The sequence below is a fragment of the Fopius arisanus genome, unplaced genomic scaffold (assembly GCF_000806365.1).
Source record: "Fopius arisanus strain USDA-PBARC FA_bdor unplaced genomic scaffold, ASM80636v1 scaffold00195, whole genome shotgun sequence".
NCBI lineage: Eukaryota > Metazoa > Arthropoda > Insecta > Hymenoptera > Braconidae > Fopius > Fopius arisanus.
In genome coordinates, this window is record NW_011887934.1 from 1 (window position 1) to 19,675 (window position 19,675).

At 38.2% G+C, this 19,675-nt stretch overlaps 2 protein-coding genes across 4 annotated transcripts; both read right to left on the minus strand.

Annotated features, from left to right (window-relative positions):
* Positions 1 to 283: 283 nt before the first annotated feature.
* LOC105272508 (FACT complex subunit SSRP1) lies at positions 284 to 1,453 on the minus strand. Of its 2 annotated transcripts, none has more exons than XM_011314671.1 (2): positions 1,072 to 1,453; positions 284 to 628 (listed from the first exon to the last, which is right to left on the minus strand). In XM_011314671.1, exons 1-2 carry the CDS (start codon positions 1,109 to 1,111, stop codon positions 348 to 350), a joined length of 321 nt encoding a protein of 106 aa, XP_011312973.1. In that variant the 5' UTR covers positions 1,112 to 1,453; the 3' UTR covers positions 284 to 347. The 2 variants fall into 2 exon arrangements, with proteins under 2 accessions (XP_011312973.1, XP_011312972.1); XM_011314670.1 differs by having other exon boundaries at positions 284 to 633.
* Positions 1,454 to 1,951: 498 nt separating this feature from the next.
* Positions 1,952 to 18,175, minus strand: enok (enoki mushroom). 2 transcript variants are annotated; one of them, XM_011314673.1, is made up of 6 exons: positions 17,921 to 18,175; positions 13,311 to 14,070; positions 12,361 to 12,824; positions 11,169 to 11,275; positions 7,475 to 7,851; positions 1,952 to 7,052 (listed from the first exon to the last, which is right to left on the minus strand). In XM_011314673.1, the coding sequence occupies exons 2-6, from the start codon at positions 13,857 to 13,859 to the stop codon at positions 3,360 to 3,362; spliced, it is 5,190 nt and encodes a 1,729-aa protein (XP_011312975.1). In that variant the 5' UTR covers positions 13,860 to 14,070; positions 17,921 to 18,175; the 3' UTR covers positions 1,952 to 3,359. The 2 variants fall into 2 exon arrangements, with proteins under 2 accessions (XP_011312975.1, XP_011312974.1); XM_011314672.1 differs by having other exon boundaries at positions 10,029 to 11,275.
* Between the last annotated feature and the right edge of the window lie 1,500 nt (positions 18,176 to 19,675).

Sequence of the window (19,675 nt, forward strand, 5' to 3'; positions counted from 1 at the left end):
TCTTTTTATATAGGATCATCAAAACCCTCGCATCAAGCAAACGGAAAATTCAGTTGATTTGTCAACAGATCGGACATTGAAGCAGTCATTTTTATTGCTATATAAATCTGAATAATATGATTTATGAATAATAAGACTAATCAAAATTCCATGTGATTCACTGTTGAAATTGAAAAAAATTTTGACTTAAAAGATTTATTTCTCATAAGAAAATTGGTGACGAAAAATATTAAACATACTGCATCCACTGATTATTTTATTTTGCAAGAAAATTTGCACAACATGCGAGATAAACTGCTATTTATTGATTCATTGATCGTGAATAATTGAACGTACAAAACATTGTATTAAGTAATTTTTACTCTGCGTCTTCGTTTTTTATCCTCTCTCCTTTTCTTCTCAGCATTGGCCAGGTTGATGTATTTTTGCTTCTGATCGGATGACATCTTCGTCCACTTTTTCCCAGCAACACGTGCAATCAACGTCACTGGCTCCTTCGGATTTTTACTCCTCAGTCTCAGGAAAAATATGATGAATGGATTCGTTGTATTCGCTATTTTTCCATTCTTAACGACGTCATAACGGTGCACGTGATGTCCTGATGTCTTTGATGACGATTTGTCAGCATCTGTGCTGCGCAAGAATTTCAACGACTGAATTAGCAGACTTTCATACAACTATCATTCAGTTAATTATATTAATGTTCCTAACGATAATAATTAGCGTTTTCAATTTATTCGAGATTTGTCTTTACAACAGATCGGCGCTCGTTCAAACTACTTTATGGGAATAAATTCTTTGATATAATTATATAATAATTATATAATTATGTAGATGAATTTTACGGAAGCATTATTTTACTATTTTTTATGTAAAGTTTCTGTGATTATGATGTCAGTGCCTTTTTCTGCGTGAACTTTCGATTTAAATTGAATTTAATCAATACCAAACCTGGGGGATTTCTCATGTTCTACCATTCTCCAACCGTTTTTAAATCATTTCAATTTAATTAAAATAATTATCCAGAGAGTAACGAATACATGAAATAAAAATAATTGACGCTGAATTTACCTTTTGCAGAACTTCCCCTGACGCTCCTTTCGACAGTCATGATACGGATAATTTTTTCCTGGCACCGAGCCTCCGTTTCCCATGTTATAATTTCTTGTATTCACTCAGAGCTTATCACATTACTCCAGAATTTTCATCTCATTTCCACAAAAATGTCTAATCAACAGGAAAATACTTTCGAGGTTGGTTTCTATTGTAGAAGAGGAAATTAGTCGCCTGTTTTTTTAGATGTTGACTCTCATTTGTTGACGACCCTTCGAAAATCAAATTCTAACTTCAAGATATATTTCGAGTTACCATTCTCCGATTTTCAGTCATTAATTCAATAACGAAGCGATAGACTATGATAAAAACTCGGAATTGAAGGAACAGCCATTTAAGGATTTCACATGAAAAAAAGAAAACTCAACACAATATTTATATTTTCAACTATCAATGATTTTTTTTTACTTTTTTATTTGTTAGTAGTACTTAATTTTTTATGCATCGTTTTCTTTATAACTATGTACAATAAATATTGTTGTATTTTACACTATAAACCTTACAGACTTTCGATTTTTAGATCATCTGAAACTAATTAATATTTTATTATAATTAGTTCATTGTTATCTACGTCTAACTGCTCACTGCTCTCTTCGATTTAACGCACCCTTTGTCAATTTCACTCAATCGTCATAACGAAATTTACTTCCTGCCCGTACCATAAATAGATATATGCATATATATTTATATATATTATATCATTATTGTTTTATTCAGCCAACCAGTTCTTAAAAAAAATCAATTGTTCTTAAATAGTTTATTTATGAATATGTGAAAAAGAAACAATACTTCACAGTGCGAAAAGCTGAGAAAAATCTACAGTTATTTTAAATTTGTTAAACTATTCATACTTCCACAGAAATAGTCTTCAATCGATTCTCTTGTGAAAGTTATAATAAAAATATAGTGACAACTACAACATTTCAAAACAGCCCACTGTGAGTCATTTTTTATTTTCACATTGTTTATCATTCCAAATGTACAATTTGTCTCGTTATCAGTAGATAATCAGAAATGTCTCACTCTCAGATATTCTTTACATTTTATCTATCCCATTTTTCTGGGGATTTCCCGAATTAATCTGCCATTTATCTTTTTATACAGAAATTAAACTATGACATATTGAAGAATGTGCATCTTGTTATTAACGCCCGAAAATAATGAGGAATTACTCTTTACTTGTTGTTTCCTCGAGATTGTTTGAAGCTGAAGCTTAGGGTAAATGGAACGAAGAATAAGAACACGTCGACATAACGAAATCATGACCTCACGTATGGGAAAGATTTACTGAAAACCTAGTGCTTTCGTTAAAAAAAAATCTATTTCTTTTGCACTGATTTCTATTGATGATTATGCAACTCTATGATATTTCATAACAAAAAAAATTTGATAGAGTTTATAGATAGAAGTCTCGGCACAAATTATTCTCCATGGATTTTTCTTCTAGAACAATTTTTGGGCATATATATAAAGATCATAAAGCCGAAGAATTTGAACCTGAAAAATACTCCAGAGAATCGTTTATATGGAGTCCATCAAATAATTATAAAAAAGAAAAACAAATTACCAGAAGGTTAATAGAATTTTTGACAGGACGTGTTAGATTTTTTCACTGACATTTTTCATGTGCCCTTTGCCACTCCCAAATACATAATGCATAGAGAAAAATTGAAAGTACAGCGCCTCACCTCGAGAAACACAATTGCAGGATTAAGACTGAGTTTAAAAACTATAATACAATACCCATGTTAGAGGGATTATCTGCCCTTCTCAGATAATAATAGATTCAATAAACTCGTTACAACCGATAAAATTTTCACTATTCAGAAATTCAAAATAGTGAGTGGATAAAATTCTTCGAAATATCAATACTTTCGCACATGATAAAAACAGTTTAACCAATTAATTATTTATTCAATTGAAAGTTGAATGCCACGGGGTCACCTCAAGTTATTACAACTCATATCACGAGAAAATTCATCATATAGACAATTCATCACATCATTACTCATTATGTTCAGCTGACAAACTCGTAATTAGGCCTGTAACAACTAGAGGCTGTGCCAAAAATGAAGATGAACTCATTCCCATGAATCCATGAATTAATTATGCAATAATTACCTCAAAATCTAATGAAGATATTGTAATTCCTTTTGCATCTTTCCCTCCATCCTCCAAAACGTTCTTTGAAAACTATCATTATCTCCATTAGGTGTTGAGATATCATGGAGAACCCCAGACTCCCTTTATCTGGGCCTCATGGTGCTATTCAACGGTTGCATGAGTCCACCATTGATATACCCGTGATAAGTTGTGTAAACAGCAGCAGGATTTTGCTGATGGGGATCCTGGGAATAGGCACCAGGTACATTAACAACCCCGACAGGTAGTTGTCCCTGATTCATGAACCCCCCAATTTGTGCAGCCTGATTCATGTATCCACTACTCCCCTGTGCCACCCTATACCCATATCCAGCAGCAGCCATGAGATTAGTATTGAGAGCAACATTGGGAGAGACCCTGGATCCCCCCTGCATCTGTGGACAGCTGCCACTGGGATCCAGACTGCCCAGAGGACTCTGTCTGTATAGGCTTTCAGATGCATAATTCTGGAGAGACATATTGGCATTCGCTGAGGATCTGGAGGTCGACCTCGCAGGCCCTCCTCCGGGTGGTGGCACCGAATTAACGTTATAATAATTCTTTGGATACCCCAAAGGCACCTGAGGGGGCGTGGAAAGCTGTCTAGAGTTCTGTGGTGGTGTCATTGTGTGGGGAATGGGTGGAGGTGGTGTCAAGTTCATGGCTGGAGGTGTTGGAGGTATCATCTCAAGGCCATTCGTCAATTGCTGAAGTTTAGCTAGGCTGCAGCTATTGGGGGTGCCCTGGTGGTTGCTCTGGGTGTGGCTGTGTGGCACTGATGTTTGAATATAAAAATTAGTGGCTGTTGAGGGAGTTGTGGGAACACTTCTTCCACTTCTGTGCTGGATTACGTAAGTATTCTGGGTGGGGAAGGCCTGGGAGACGGTTGCCATATAATTCCCTTGAGAGATCACCATATTGTGAGAATGATGAGGCATGGGCTGCTGGTACTGATGAGGGACAGAGTGATTTAGGGTTTGTGGATGTGAGGGAGCTGGAGGTGTTGATCTGTGGGATCGATTCTGTTGGGTCCTTGATCTGGCTTGAGATGATTGACGTTTTGAAGTGTTGGAGGGATTAGGAGAGACCTGAGAGTGATGATGGATATTCTGGGGGGCCATCAAACCCTGAGGATGTAGCTGGGGTTGAGGTTGGGGTTGGGGTTGGGGTGTGTGAGATTGGATAGGTTGAGGAGTGTGGGACTGAAGAGGTTGAGGTGTATGGGATTGGATGGGCTGTGGTGTATGAGATTGAATGGGCTGGGGTGTTTGAGGCTGTGGTTGAGGTGTGTGAGGTTGCTGTATTGGTTGTGGTGACTGAGTTGGGAGACTCTGGGGTGTTCTCGGCTGCTGTTGAGGCTGATGCATCTGGTGAAGACCCACATGACTCATCGAGCAATCATACTGCACCTGTGGCATGATCGAGGAAACTTGGTGTGGATTTGGGGGAATTGACACACCAAGAGCACTTGGAAGGGCACTGGGGGGTCTTTCCACGCTGTGTTGAGATGCTAAATCACTTGCTATTGACGTAGGAGACTCCAGCCCCAGCTGGGAAACATCCAAGTCGCACTGGCCATAATGTAGGGAATGCACGGAATTCGTCGTGCTGTCTGGTGTGTAGACTCCCATCGAAGGCAGATCTGGCTGGCTTGGAGGCGTTCTCTTTATCGAGTTCTCCAAGTGAGGAGTTGTTTTTCCACTCTCTGGAGAATTCTGCTTCTCGTCTGGTTGAGGTTGTGATGGAATTTGATGAGTTTCTGGGATTTGTTGGGGTTCTCCAGGTGATTCGATTGCTGGGGATTTCAGAGGGGATTTCGAGCACTCTGTTGACTCTTTTGGGGGATCCACCTCCATTTTGGATTCCTCGGGGATTACTGCAGTTTGTGGAGGCTCGTCAGGCTTTTCTTGGATCTTTACGGAATCTCCTAGTGGAAGAACTTGAGCGGATGGAGTCTCTGGAACTTCTGGAGCTTTGGGAGTCTCTTCAACGGATTTTAGAGGTTCTTTTACAGGTTCTTCAGCTATTTCAGTAATCTCTGGCTTTTGTTCAGGGCTTGACTCGGCAACACGATCATTCACCTGGACTTTTTCTTTCTCTGGAACATTTTCTTCCTTTTGCGCTTTTTCGGATGCAGGTTCAGGTTCAAGTGCGGGTTCAGGTTCATGCTCAGGTTTAGGTTCGGATTCGGGTTCGGGCTCAACTGGAGCCTGTGGTTGTAGTTGTGGTTGTAATTGTGGCTGTAATTGTGGCTGTAATTGTGGTTGTAATTGTGGTTGCGATTTTGATTGTGATTCTGCTTCTAACTCTGGCATATCTTCAGGTTCAAGTTCTGGTTTCTCCGGCAAAATTTCTTCGGTTTCCTTCTCCACTTGTTCCACAGCTTCTTCAACTTCTTCTTCCTCCTCCCCTTCGTCTTCATCACCGCCCTCGTATTCTCCAGAACTCGCTGTTACCACTTCCTCAACGAAATCCTTCTTCTTATCTTCTCTTGTCTCCTTGGCAAACATCTCTGTTATCGTCAGCTGTTTACTCATTATTTTGCTCGATTTAACTTCAGTTCTCGGTGGGGAGCGTTTTATTTTCTCCACTTTCGAAACCCTCTTCCTCTGCTCTTCCTTGGCTCCATCCTCTTTATTTTCTCCGTTGTACTCTGCCTCTTTCGAGAGTTTCGACTGAAGTACTTTATTTCGTCTGTTGGTGACTTTCATTAGGATATCATCAAGTTTACTCTTCTTTACGGTTTTCTCCACCTCCTTAGAAATCTCCGGACTCTTGGCTTTCTTCTCTCTCAGGCTCTCTCTCGTCCTCTTCCTTTTGCTCTCTTCATCCTTCTTATCGTCATCATCCTCAGTCTTGGAATGCTTTCGTTTCCTGGAGGGAGTCGTCAATAAGCCATCACTGGGTCTTATCCTTCTTGAAGATCCTGTTTTTCTCAGAGATACTGTCTTCTGACTCCTAGGATTTCTCGGTGTGGCGTTCCCCTCATCAACGACTCCATTCCCATTCTCCTTCTCCTCCTTCTGCTTTGGAGTTCTCTTCAGCCTGCGAGAACCAATTCTTTTGCCCCTGGGTCTTTTCTTAATCTTCACACGCTGAATCTTCTCGACGATAGGTACTGGCTTGGGATCAAGCATTGGTGAATTTTCAGGTGTTGATTCGTTGTCGTCTGGGGAGTAAGGATTAGGTATCGAGACGAGGGGAATCCATCGGAGACAGTCAGGGTCTAGGGCTATTCGAGAGGATTTCTTTACTCGAGACATGTGGCTGTCGACCTTGGACCAGTCGACGACAACGCATACCTCGTTATTCACCAGGTGAACGAAGGAAAGGAGCTCCAAAGCTGTGGTGAGGTCGTGGGCTGAAACACCAGTTTCTCTGGTGATGTCCCCTAGGTTCAGGGCCTTGGGATTTCTGTGGGACGCAAGGTACTCCAAAACAACGCTTTTCCAGAAAGAGTGGTACGACACTCGACCCAGATCTGATAAAGGCTTCTCCGGGGTACCAGGAATCCCCTCGACTTTTGATAATAAGTAGCTGAATTCTATGAGAAAACGACCAAAACCCTGACGCTGGTACTGGGGAAGTGTCATGATGCAGGAGACGTTGTAGCGCTGGGAGGGACAGTGCTTCTCTTTGGAGAAATAACCCACCAAGTGACACCCTTGCTTATCATTAATCGTTACTGCGTAGAAGAGGAAGGGCTCCACGTCGTAGTAGAGGGTTTTGTGGTCCAGGAAGAGCTTCGCCAGGAGGCAGAGGTTCTGGCAGTAGATCTTATTTACGTTGCCATCGATCTGGAAGAATTTTTACAATTTTTGTAATTGCCTTTCAGGATTTCATTCCATATTTAACAGTGTGAATGTATTTAGAACTTGTAAAAAAGTAAGAAAAGCGGTGCCAACTAATCATTCACATACAAAACATTTGAAATATTATGCATGTTAATAACAAATTCCAATTCTAATAAAACATCTCAAATAGTCAGAGATGCAGGAAGAAAAGAAAATCATACAAGTGCTCCCGGTCAATTTGTTTGAGATAAATAATATGCAGTTGAATTGAGAAATTTATAATTGAAAATGTCTGAATGTACAGTCCCTACGAAACTGTAGAAAGTGCTTGGATACCCTTGAATTAAATTGAAATTCATGACATTGAGAAAAGAGAAGCAGCTGTTCATGATGAAAAAAAAAATTCAACAGTAAAGTGCCCTCACCTCGAATACTGATAACCCATTACACCTGTAGATTTCAGTGGCAGGTGGATGCCTCCATTGGCATTTGTCCATGTGTCTATCCAGCACAGCTCGACTCTTGGTGTACTTCAAACAAAATTCACAGAAGAACAACTTGGGTAATCTCGCGTATTCCTGAGGGAATGGGCTCGAATACCACGTCTCTACTTCATATTTTCCGAATACAATAGCAGCTGGATTTCTCGAAGCTGTGATAATTCCACCTCCTGGACTCGTCGTCTTCTCGAAATCGTCCAGCTCCACTGTCAAACGGTTCGCTTGCTCTCTGGCTTCTTTGAAGAGGTCCAGATCCTTCTGGGTCACACCTGGTGGCAACGTGTGAGGCACAACTGATTCGTCTGAAAAACAAAGATAAACACACTTTTAATTATTGTTAAGAGCCACAAGTGTTCGAATTTCGGTATTGCTTCATCTTCTTCTCGCTCAATATGTCGAAAGTGCACTTGTATTATGAGACGAAAGTTCTCAATGATGAGACAAAATTCCATTCAACGGTTTCATATTAAGCTGATTAATTCGTTTAGGTGATTAGCAATTATTCAACTCATTCGCGGGACGATATTCGAGGGTGACAGAGAGCTTGTTAATTATTAATATTGATTTGGAATTGTTAAAGGAATCCGGATATTGCTTTAAATTTTTGAAAATAAATTCAATGTTTCAAATGGCGGATGAATGAAAAAAAACGATAGAAGGGCCTATAGAGTTTTAGTTATTATTATTATCCCCCAAATTATTTTTATAGAAGCAAAAATGCTGTTAGAAAACTCGGAAAATTTGTAGATAGAATTTCTATAGATACTTCCATAGAAGAAATTATAAATAGAAACATAAAAATTTTGAAACTTTGAAATCCAAAATATTGTAGGAGATATTTCTATTTCAGAAGGAAACATGCAGAAAAGCTGCAGAAAAAATTAAAATTGGGAATAGAAATTCCGTGGGTATTCACCGGGATTTTTTAGCGAATGCGTTAAGTTTGTCTAGAAAATTTTATCGTGCGACTAATTATCCGATTTGATAACTGATTCTAGTAATTCCAGTATTCAAAATGAATTTTATAAATGGAAAACGATAACCAGGACCCAATACAAGAAGCAAAGCTGGGTAAGGATGTAATCTGGGGAGAGGAATTTTCAGACACGAAAATGAAGAAAAATTCTTCTGCTCATTTGGAAAAAAAAAAGGAAACGATTTGAATAGAAAGAGTTGGAAATTTAGAATTCTCTGGTACTCTGTAATTTTCGAAATCATGTTGACTTTTTTTTCACTTTGAAAAGAATTTCAAAAATAATCAAAATGTGATTTTTGTCATGAATGAGGATGAAGGGATGCAGCAGGAATGGGACTCAGCCACACGCACACATTTCCTTGAATCATCATTTTCCCTTCATCAATAACCGCACACCACACCGCCAACACATCCACGGTGTTTTTTCACATATTAATTGGTCATTAATACAAATTACTCCAACAAGACTTAAAAACTCATAGAAAATAAATAAATTCAGTAGTGAAGTGGTAAAGGGTAAAATCAACCTATTCCACAGTTGACTTTCCAACAAATATCTCTGAGTTTAAGAGGTAGCCTCTAAGCAATTGGTTCTTGAATTAGAATGAGTATTACAAAAAGTGCAGGTAATCCTTTAATCATACACAGCCGGAATTTAACCGGGAAATATTTTCTAATGGTTGGAAAATTCGATTGAACTTAGAGTGAAAATTCTATTAAATGATTCTTTTCGTCAATTCAAATAAGAATGCCCAAACGGTTTTTTAACACAAAAATATTTGCATTAAAATATTTTGTACAGGAATTTCTTGACGTACATCTTCCAAGTTCTTAATTCTTCTTATTTGTTTTCGTTCTTAATTGATATAACCATGTAAAAGACTCGGGAAATTCTCAAACGAATCAGCAGAAAACTAATAGAATTTTCGATAAAAGTCCAATAGGATTTTCTGACGAATGTTAGAATGTTTCAAATGAAATGTTTTCGTCCGTGTTTCTCCTCTTTCCAGAGATATTCGTCAAAAATCCAGCCAGGAGCCACTTGGCCACTGAACATGTTAAAAACGGTCATTAAAACCGAAAATAGCTTGACAGAACGTCAAAATTATATAAAATTTCAAATATCTTTAACTTATAAACGAGAAAATCTCGTAGTAAATTTTCCTCAGGAAAAAATAATCAACAAAAATGAGAAAACGAATAAATAGCAAAGTGGTAAAGGCTAACAAGTCGACAAATCCCAGTTCCTGTTCGACAAATATCTCCGGATTTAAAGAGCCAGCGAATAATCTCTGAGAAGGACTGAAAGGAAAACAAGAGCTATAAAAATTCCCCAGGTTCCCTTAGATCCAGAAATATTCACCAAATCGACTCATCATCCTTCACCCCTTCGCCACTGAAATACTCAATTAATTGTTTTTTCATTCAGGAAAAAAAATAATACTGGGATATTTCCTGTCATAATTTTTCTCTATTTTTCTTCGGGTCGGGGTAGACTCTTACCCTTCCTGATGGAGCGGGGTGTCGTGGTGGTGTTGGTGGTGGTTGCGCTATTACAGGCACGTGGTTGTGGGATTTTTTGGCCAGGATTTGATTCGGACTCATGATTATGACAATGGTGATTACTTGGGATCGCTGGCACAGGGTAGCCCTCCCCAATTTTCCTCCTCCCCTCCTTGACATCATCAGCACACTTAACGTCACTATCATTTCTCCTTTTACTCTCATGCCTCTTGGAATTCACAGCTGTTTTAAACAGATTGCTCGGTGTCATTTTATCACTTTCACCAAAATTCTCTTCCTCATCATCCTCATCTTTATCCCGTTTAACATCTTTATATTCTCCTTTGCCCTCGGCCTCCCTCTTCCTCGTCTTCTCCGAGCTCTCGTCAACTTTGTCATTGCCCTTTTTTCGCCTGTCAGGCGCATAGTTGGAGGCTCTAGCACGACAGCTAGTACCAGCAGAGAAGAAATGGCTCAGTCCATCGAACAGACCCTTGAGCTGTCCTGATCCTGGTTTCACTTTATCGGGATCGCATTTTTTCTTGTCTGAAGGTGATGCCGCTGGTTGAATGTGCAGGCCAAAGGTCGGTTTGGCCCCTGCATCGAGCTTCGGTAGAGATCCGAAAGTGTTGATGGTACTGAAGAATGGTGCATCGACCTTGAGTTTGGCAGCAGCAGCTGCAAATCCCCAGGGTGACTCCTCGGTTTTCTTAGTCCTTAGGGTTTTGCATTTGTCATCGGCCCTCGAGTCTTGATCGTCTGACCAGCCAGAGGAACTGCTCGACGAGAAATCAGACGACGACGACGAGTTTTCACTCGTTGATGATGAATTTCTACTACTAGTGCTACTACTACTACTACTACTACTATTACTACTACTACTACTAGTCGTGTATTTACGCGCTGGTGTTTTACATTTGTTCCCAGTGACTACCCTAGGCTTATCGTCTTGTTTATCGGGTAGTGAACGTTTTTGTTTAGTGTGAGTGGCATTGAATGCTGATGAGCGGAAGAATTTTTGCTTCTCCTTCGAGATGCGGTCACTCTTTTCCTCCAGATGTCTACCCTGGCCTGCGTGGGGAGTTGGTTGGGATTGGGAATTGGTTGGTGGTTGACGGGGGAAGACAACACCCGCATTACCGTCCGTGCTGCTGTCCACCTGTGATACTCCACGCTCCACTGGTAGCTCTGGTGTCAGGGAGAGCTTCTTTGGAGTCAGGGGAATACTCTTGTGCGATGCTGCTGATCTGTGGCAAAAAAATTCACTGTTGTTTTTTTTTCTTCTCCCATTATATTTATCTTATTTTTATTTTTTTATTCTTGGAATCCTTACTCCTCTCACCTGTCCACCAATAGGTTTTGACAGTTTGAATTATGATTCGTTTAACTTTAACTCCAGTCTCACCTTTATTTTCAGTTCTCCTAATTCGAGGATCATGCAACATTTTTCTATATCTCAATAACTGTTTTTCCAATCAATGAATTTTAGTTCAGTGTTTCTTTTTCTGTCTCTGTTTCTACCTTTACAATTACTTAAAAGATTATTGGAAGTTTCGAAAGAATCCCATAAACATCCCCATTTCGACGGTAATCAAGTATTTGAACTGGAATGTTTCATTCATTAGATGTGGAAAGATCATGAAATATCTGACTTATAAAAAAGACACAGGTGCACAGTTTTTTTAAACCAAATTGAATTATTAATGTATTAAAAAACAGTTGAAAAATGCAGACGATTAGAGAATTTTAATTCATATAATCCTGATGCAATTTTTTTTTACGAAAAAGACCTGAAATAAAATCTGTCACCGATCTATTTTGCCTAGATTACGATCATAATATGACATTATATACATGTTATGTATATACAAAATATATATAAATTAAAAAATATAAAATATTGTATTACATGCATGAAATCTTGCACAAGTCTTTTTTGTCTGCTTATTATTCGGAAACGTCAAGAATATGTACAATAAATGTGATAAGTCCAACAGCTCTATCTTGTTTTATTTATATTTATAACTATAATAGATTCTTCAAACTTTAAATCGAAACATCAAGCGTAAGCGCGCGTACCATGCGAAAAGCCGTACAATCAGGATTTAAAAACAATTTTATAGTCGACTATTTCACAGGCTTCCATGAAATGATTAAATGATTTCGTTCCTCTAAGAAAATACGCTACGTAAATTTTCATTTAATTTGTCGCTTCAAGAGCGAATAATGTGAACGTTTGCAGTTAGTTAGAAAATTTGAAAGCTGAGAATAAGCCAAAGCCGCTGGAGCCTGGAGCTGCTTTAAATTTGAAAAGTATTCTGAATGGACTTACTTTCGATTTTCTCGAATTTTGTTAAGACGTCTTCTCGCACTAGTGGGCGAGCTTTCATCCTGGGAGCTTGAGTCTAACTGCTTAGTGCCACGTTTTCCATCCTCTCTACTATGAGACGTTTGACAGTGTCGACATCGCCACGGGGTTTTGCTCTTTTTATCCAGCACCGGATCCAGACACGTGGGATGAAAGCACTTCGGGCATCCCGAGCATTTTACCAAATAATTCTGGGATTCACGCTCGAGTTTACACCCGGAACATACAGCTACGCAGTCGTCGCAGCACCAAGTTGCACCTCTCTCAACAAGAATTGCTAGTTCTGTTGGTGCACATGTGTGATGAAGTGCTGCACCACAGACACTACATCTTGACAGCTTCTCAGCTACGGGTTTTTTCGTGTTATTGTTGTTGGCTGCTGCTGTTGTGCCAAGGCATTCGCGACAGATTGGCAGAGGTGCGGGAAGCTGCAAGAAACGAGGTAAGTTTAAACAAGTGCAGAATTGCTCTTTCATTAGATCGTCCTCGTGTGCTCCGCACGCACATTTATTGAGAATGTTTGAGGTTTAGCGACGACATAGTGGCTAGTCGGTTTCATCTTACGGGTCTTACCCTTACGGTCATTTGATATTTTTGGAGAATTTCGAGATCGATTTCCTTTCGCTTTTTTATACAAGGAAAGAAAACAAATTGGAAATTAAATCAGTCTTTCCATATTCTCCATATTTTAAAATCTAATTTGATTCCCAAATCTTTGCGATTTTTTGAATTATCGAAATATTTTCGCTTACCCCCGCCCCTCAATAAATTTGTCCAATGACTTGCAGCCTCGATTAGTTTCCGCGATGAGTCTCAAATTTTCGCCATTTTTATAATATTCAAAATTTTGCTACGCCGTCGTAGTTGCGGATCGGTTTAAAATGGTCGATAAAAACAATAAATCCTTCACTTACTTTACTCGAGGCCGAATCAGTACAACTCGTCACATTATTCACCGCAGCCTCCACTTTTTTGGTGGGGGGTCTATCAGGTTGCCTGAACAGTCTGCCATCCTGGATGACCAGTCCCCTGTCAACTGCCCTTTTAGCTGAGACCCTGAGGGCAGTTCTAAGATCTCCCTCAGAGCTCTCTTCAACAGTATGACTCTGTCGAACATATTTTTCAATATTCTTGAGAGTAGAGCCATCTCTCTCTCCCAATTCTCTCACAGCTTTCCCAAGAACTTTACTCAAATCCGTTGTCTTATTGACTTTCAAGGGTTTAGACTGCAAACCTCCTGGATCTTTGTATGAGGATTGGCCTTTGTTGAATATCTTGAGGACATCACCACGTTTCACTGCCTTCTCGAGATGCTCACCGATTTCCTCCTCATGGTAATTGTGATGCTGTCGGATAGCATGACAAATCCGCTCGACACTAGGTCGTTGTTTCTGACTGCGAATTTTTCTAATTGCATCCAGAAACCACTGCGACCACGTGTCAGCGGAGGCACTCTCCCCCATCTTTCTTCACGATTCTTTATTTTTATTTTTTGTCAAAGATCACTTCTGCTGGGAATTATTCTCACTGTTAGAAATATTCGACTTTGTGGGATTTGCAGGGAAATATTTTTTTGGGACCCTCTTAGTTTTTTGAGGGCTCACCTGGCTGAAATTCACATTATGTACGGCTTTTACTCACATCCCTTCCATTATTTTTGACACAGCCCTCGATCTGTAACAGAAATATTAACAATTTTGTTATTAAAGACGGAGTTTGCTCCAAGATCATACCGATCATTCTCACAATACAATTGTTAATCTAAAAACTGACCCCAATAATGTGGATAATGTGAACATGTTTTTATTTACATTAATGTAATATACTGTTGAGAAATTACACTTGAAATTTCAAGTTAAAAAACGTGACACTTTCAACAAATACAAAGTGATAGAAATTTCCGTTTAATTCTTCTATGAAGAATCAGCTAATTTGCTCGAATATTTACCTCCGGCCTTCTTATATTATTATTTATAAAGACGTCTTCCCAATTTTTTTATAACCCAAAAAAAAATATTTTAATGGAGAAGAATTAAGAAAACTTTTATTTGATTTTATTCAATTTTCTGAAGGATCGGACACATTAATTATTTTGTGGATTTAATAATAATAGCTTTTCGAATGATATGAGATATAATAACGAATAGCCTAAAGGAAAATTCCCAATATCGATGTAATTATTAATTTATAAAGTGTTATTATTCTCTTCTTCCCATGAAGATTGGGCAAGGGCCACTTTTCAAGTTATTTAATTCCAAAATATGGCAAGATAGTAATTATTTCGGATTGTCGCAGCGCGTATTAGATTAAATTCGTGTTTTCTATGGGGTTAATCGAACCTACCACTTACACAATCGCAATCTCACGAATTACTACCGAGCTATGACGTCATTCTTACGTATCGGTGATGATTCCCTTCGTTTACATGAATACTAATACGTTTTTGCCATGAGTCACATACTTGTTTGGCATAATCTAACTCTCGACCTCATCTTTTATAAAAGTGAAAAATAAAATCTGCAGCAAAGTGGCAAACGGTAATGAATGTAATTGATTTTGTAAATAATTATTAGCTAATATCTCGGGATTGAGGGAAGCTAGGAGTATTTTTGTGGAATACATTTTGATGGAGAAAGATGAGAGCTACAAAAAAGATATTCATGACTGTATCAAAATCTTATGTCAATTCCAAGATATTTGTTAATAACTGGGAAAACTGCACATCGAAAGTTGCATGTTATGCAAGTCTATCAAAAATTTAGGGAGATTAAGGTACGATTACGAACATTTGTGAACGATTGAATAGAGATAAAGTCCAAAAAAGGGATATTTTTGCACGTCAATCTGATCCACGGTTTCAGATAAATTAACAAAAAATATGAAAAAGGAGATAATATCAGGAATAACTCCTTAATAGTGTAATTTGAGATTAGGATTAATTTGAATGCTGTTCATGTTTCAATTGGATGAGGTTTGTTTAGTAGCGGATGAACTCGAGCAAATTCACCCTGAAAAAGGCAGCTGGTGGTGTTATGCATGAGTGCCGCCGCCCGTCCGGTCGCCGTCGGGAGGGAAAATCACTTTCATATCCTCCAATAAGACTCAGACTAATTATAAAAAAAACCGTTGAAGGTATCCAAGTACTTCAGAACATACACCAGAGGTAATGGAACTTACCATCGAAGTAAGAACCTCGACTGCAAGTTTTTTCCTCGGCAACCGATTATTTTCCAAAATCCAAATTCTTACACTATATACAAAAAATCTAAACGATTTAAGAATTGATATTGCTAAATAATTGACTGATAACGCTAATACGATAAATTGAATCTTAAATTGAGGTCTGTAATTAAGTGGAAAGGATGTCAATTAACACAGACCTGCGGTGAATTTTTTCGGAATAACTCCGAAACCAATGAAAATAGCGAAATTTTTATGTCCACCATTTTTGTAGCTCTCAGTGAGTTACTTAAAAAAGGTACCATCGTAAATTTTGTTATCTCTATTTTTAGGGTAGATATTTACGAAAAACGCAGTGAAGAGGTATTTCTCGCTTTACAACTTTGTTAAATAAATTCCTTTTTAAATCTTCAGGCGAACCGCGAAGTTGTATGGAAATTCTATTCGAGTTTAGAAATGCAGTGCAAAGAAATAATTCGTCACATGACGGTTAATTGATTGGAAAAAGAGTCGATCGACAATAACTGTCCATTTGGGCGGTGACCAATAAATTATGATTAATATAAACTACTGTGAATTAACATACTGAAAACAAATTATTTCTTCCGAATATTCATCAAGTCCCTTCCAGAAATCCCTCATTCAGTATTAATGATTACTATTATATTACTCCAAACAATCGCCATGCTAATTATGCTCTCGAATGTATTTTATCAATTATCATTAACATTGAAGAGTTAATAAAAATTCTTTTTTCAAGGAGCTACAAAATCTGGAAACTCACCCTCTGCAGCAGAATAATTGTCATAATCAAATACGATTTTTTAAATAGAAATAAAATTCTCAAATGAATGGCCACGTGATAGAAATAATTTTTTCCTCGATGTCTATATATGCTCTCATTTAGATTATTCTTCAATAAATCCCCATCGATTTTTTTTCTCATTTTTTGCCCGAATGTAAATACATAATATGTAGTTGAGAAATACCAAATCACATGCGCTATTATTATGTCTCTTGATCAGATGTGCCTCCTTTTTTTCGGATTATCAAGGAAATCGAATTAAAACTATTAGGACCATCAATAGAACTCCTGTAAAAATTCTGTATTCTATATTTTCTAATCCTATTGAAAATTTTCATTAAAATAGTCTGCGCGTTTCTGTAACTAGAAATATTGAACAGAAAATATAGAATACAAAAATAAAAACAAGAGTACTTCGTTTTTCTACACAATTTTCTCAAGTGATATATTTATTATTAATATATTTTCTATGGTAATTCCGCCGTCCTATTTATTTCCAACAGATTTTCGCAGCATTTCCCCTCTTTTGGGAGGAATAAAGTCAATTTAATGAATTTTTTAAATTCTAGAGGAGCAGATACCTACAGAAGATATTCTAACAAAATAAATTTTATAGAATCATGATAAATTATCGGATTTTTTAATAAAATAGTCTCTATTGGAAATTGGTAGTGGGTAAGCTGCAGCGAAAATGAGGAAAATTTCAGATGAAATCCATGCAAAACCACTAGAATCGCGAGTACAAGCCCTGACAAAGTCTATAGAATATACCACCCAATTAACTCTATTGATACATTCCATACAATATAGTAATTCCTCCGTCTTATTAATTTCCCACAAGTTTCCGCATAATTGTTCCCGTTCTCTCATGACAAAATTCAATATAAAAAATTCATAAAATTCTTGGGTTGCAAATTCTTACAGAAGATATTGCCCAAAATAAATTTGATAGAATCATGAAAAATTATTGGATTTTAAAATAGAAAATACTCTCTTTTGAAAATTCGTAGTAATAAAAATGCAGTGAAAATGAGTAGAATTTTCAATCAAATCGGTAGAAAACGGCTATAATTACGAGTATAAGTCCTGTATAAAGTCTATAGAATGTCCGGAGAGAATGGGATAGGTCTTTGTATAAAAATTTTTCATACGTGTAGTGTCAATGAATAACTCCGTGCCGACGGCCATCTTGAGGCCACAATTCTTTATATCCCTGTTGTGTATGCACTCCACCGCACGTTTTTTGCGCGCCCAACTGTTTTTCCCTCAAAAAAAAAAAACCTCACCCAAACTTGTCCATCTGCTCGATGATTAATCTCCATCGAGCTGCATATTACTCCAGAATAATTCCCCCGTTTATATGCAATGAGAATAATTCAGGGCAAAACACGTTGTAAAAAAAAGTCCGTGAGCGAATCTTTTCCGTCAAACGAAACGCAATTTCCACAGGGGTAGAGAATGTTTACTCTAGGAGAAACTTATTTCTGGTCATTTTTACTGGGGAAAGGTGCTAATAGATATTGATATTGATATTGTTACCTTTCAAGCCGTCATGTGTAATCCAACCGTTTTTTTTCGTCGTGTTGTTGGGCAAGACAGCGCGGACACAATCACTTGCACAGATGTTCTTACACTTTTAGTTTTATCACTTGGATTCACTTGATTTTTCACTGTTGTAGGGCCAGTCGGGGCTTTTCCAGGGGATATTTTGAAGGTACATTTAATATTTTATGGGTAGGAGGTAGTTTTTACCCCGACACACACAAGCGTCGCATTTCATTGGAGCGACTGGGATTAGACGGTTTGCAGACGGACGTGGCTGCATTTTTTTTTCTATTAGTTATTTGAAACAACATCCACAGATGGAGCTTCATATGGCGCCAGAAAATTTGGCGGGAACTGATGAAATTCGATACGAATAAGATTTTATCTTCCAAGTTGAATTATCGTATTTGCTAAATCAAAAATTGAGCAGTTTTTTAACAATTTACTCAGTGATGCTATTTTTACAATTTTACATCCGTTTAAAAATATAAATTTATTTAAACTCAACTGGGTCTTGCCAAATTGTGTTTTCATGACTTTTAAAAATTACTTCTAATAAATGTAAGTAAGTGAAGTAGTAAATTAGGACACATGCTCTTTCTTTCTCGGTAAATTTCGAGTGATTGCCTTAAATGTTAGCGATATATTTCGGTGGAAATTTTTTTCTAGAGAAAGTTGAGAGCTACAAGAGAGGTATCTATTGAAATATCACTACCGCTCTTTAGTTTCTAGATATTTTTTGAAAACAGTTGACGAAAAAAACTAGACATTTTCTAATTAACAATTTCTGAAGATTTTCTATATTTTGTAATGATGCAAATGGACTCAGTCCAACTCACTCATGAAAACTTGCTGAATGTTCTCCAATCCTCCAGCCTGATTGGCTCCACCATTTTCCCCGACGAATTCAGCGGGGTTCAGTGGTACTCAAAGAGGATTGACTACAGTAGAGGTTCAGTTCTGGGGGTTGGAGTAACCCCAGCAGCATCATAGTACTGGACCCCAAGAAGGGAGGGCGCCACACGCGATGGGGGTGTCTGCCCGTCAGCCTCGGTAACTACCTCAATAGATCCCTCTGTCAGAGGGATCAGTCGACAGGGTGAGTGTTATTTTCTGCATTACGAAATTGGTATTCACTGAAATTTTGAATTTGGTAATTTCAGTGAATACCTCTTCGATTTTCATGTTCTCCTGATACTTTTTCGTTAAGGGTTAATTGGATTTGGTTTAGGGCCACATGGGGGCAAAAAATTTAAGTGACTCCATAAAATTTTAAAATTTCAGTGAACGCAGAAAATTACACTCACCCTATCGACTGGTCCCTCTGACAGCGAGACTGCTACTGAGGCGGTTACCGAGTCGGCTGACGGGTAGACCCCCCACCATCGGGTGCAGCCCCCTCTTTCTCTTGGGGTGAGGTACTACAATGGTGGGGTCACTCACACCCCCACTGAGTGGCTCAGTTCTGGGGGGAGTACCTCACCCCAAGAGAAAGAGGGGGCCGCACCCAATGGTGGGGGGTCTGCCCGTCAGCCGACTCGGTAACTGCCTCAGGCCCTCAGTAGCAGTCCCGCTGTCAGAGGGACCGATCGACTGGGTGAATTTTATTTTCTGAAAATTTTTAATTTTTCAATTTCAGTGAATACCTCATCGATTTTCATGCTCCCCTGATACTTTTTTGAAAATTTTTCATTTTTCAATTTTAGTGAATACTTCCTCAATCATCATGCTCTCCTGATACTTTTTCAA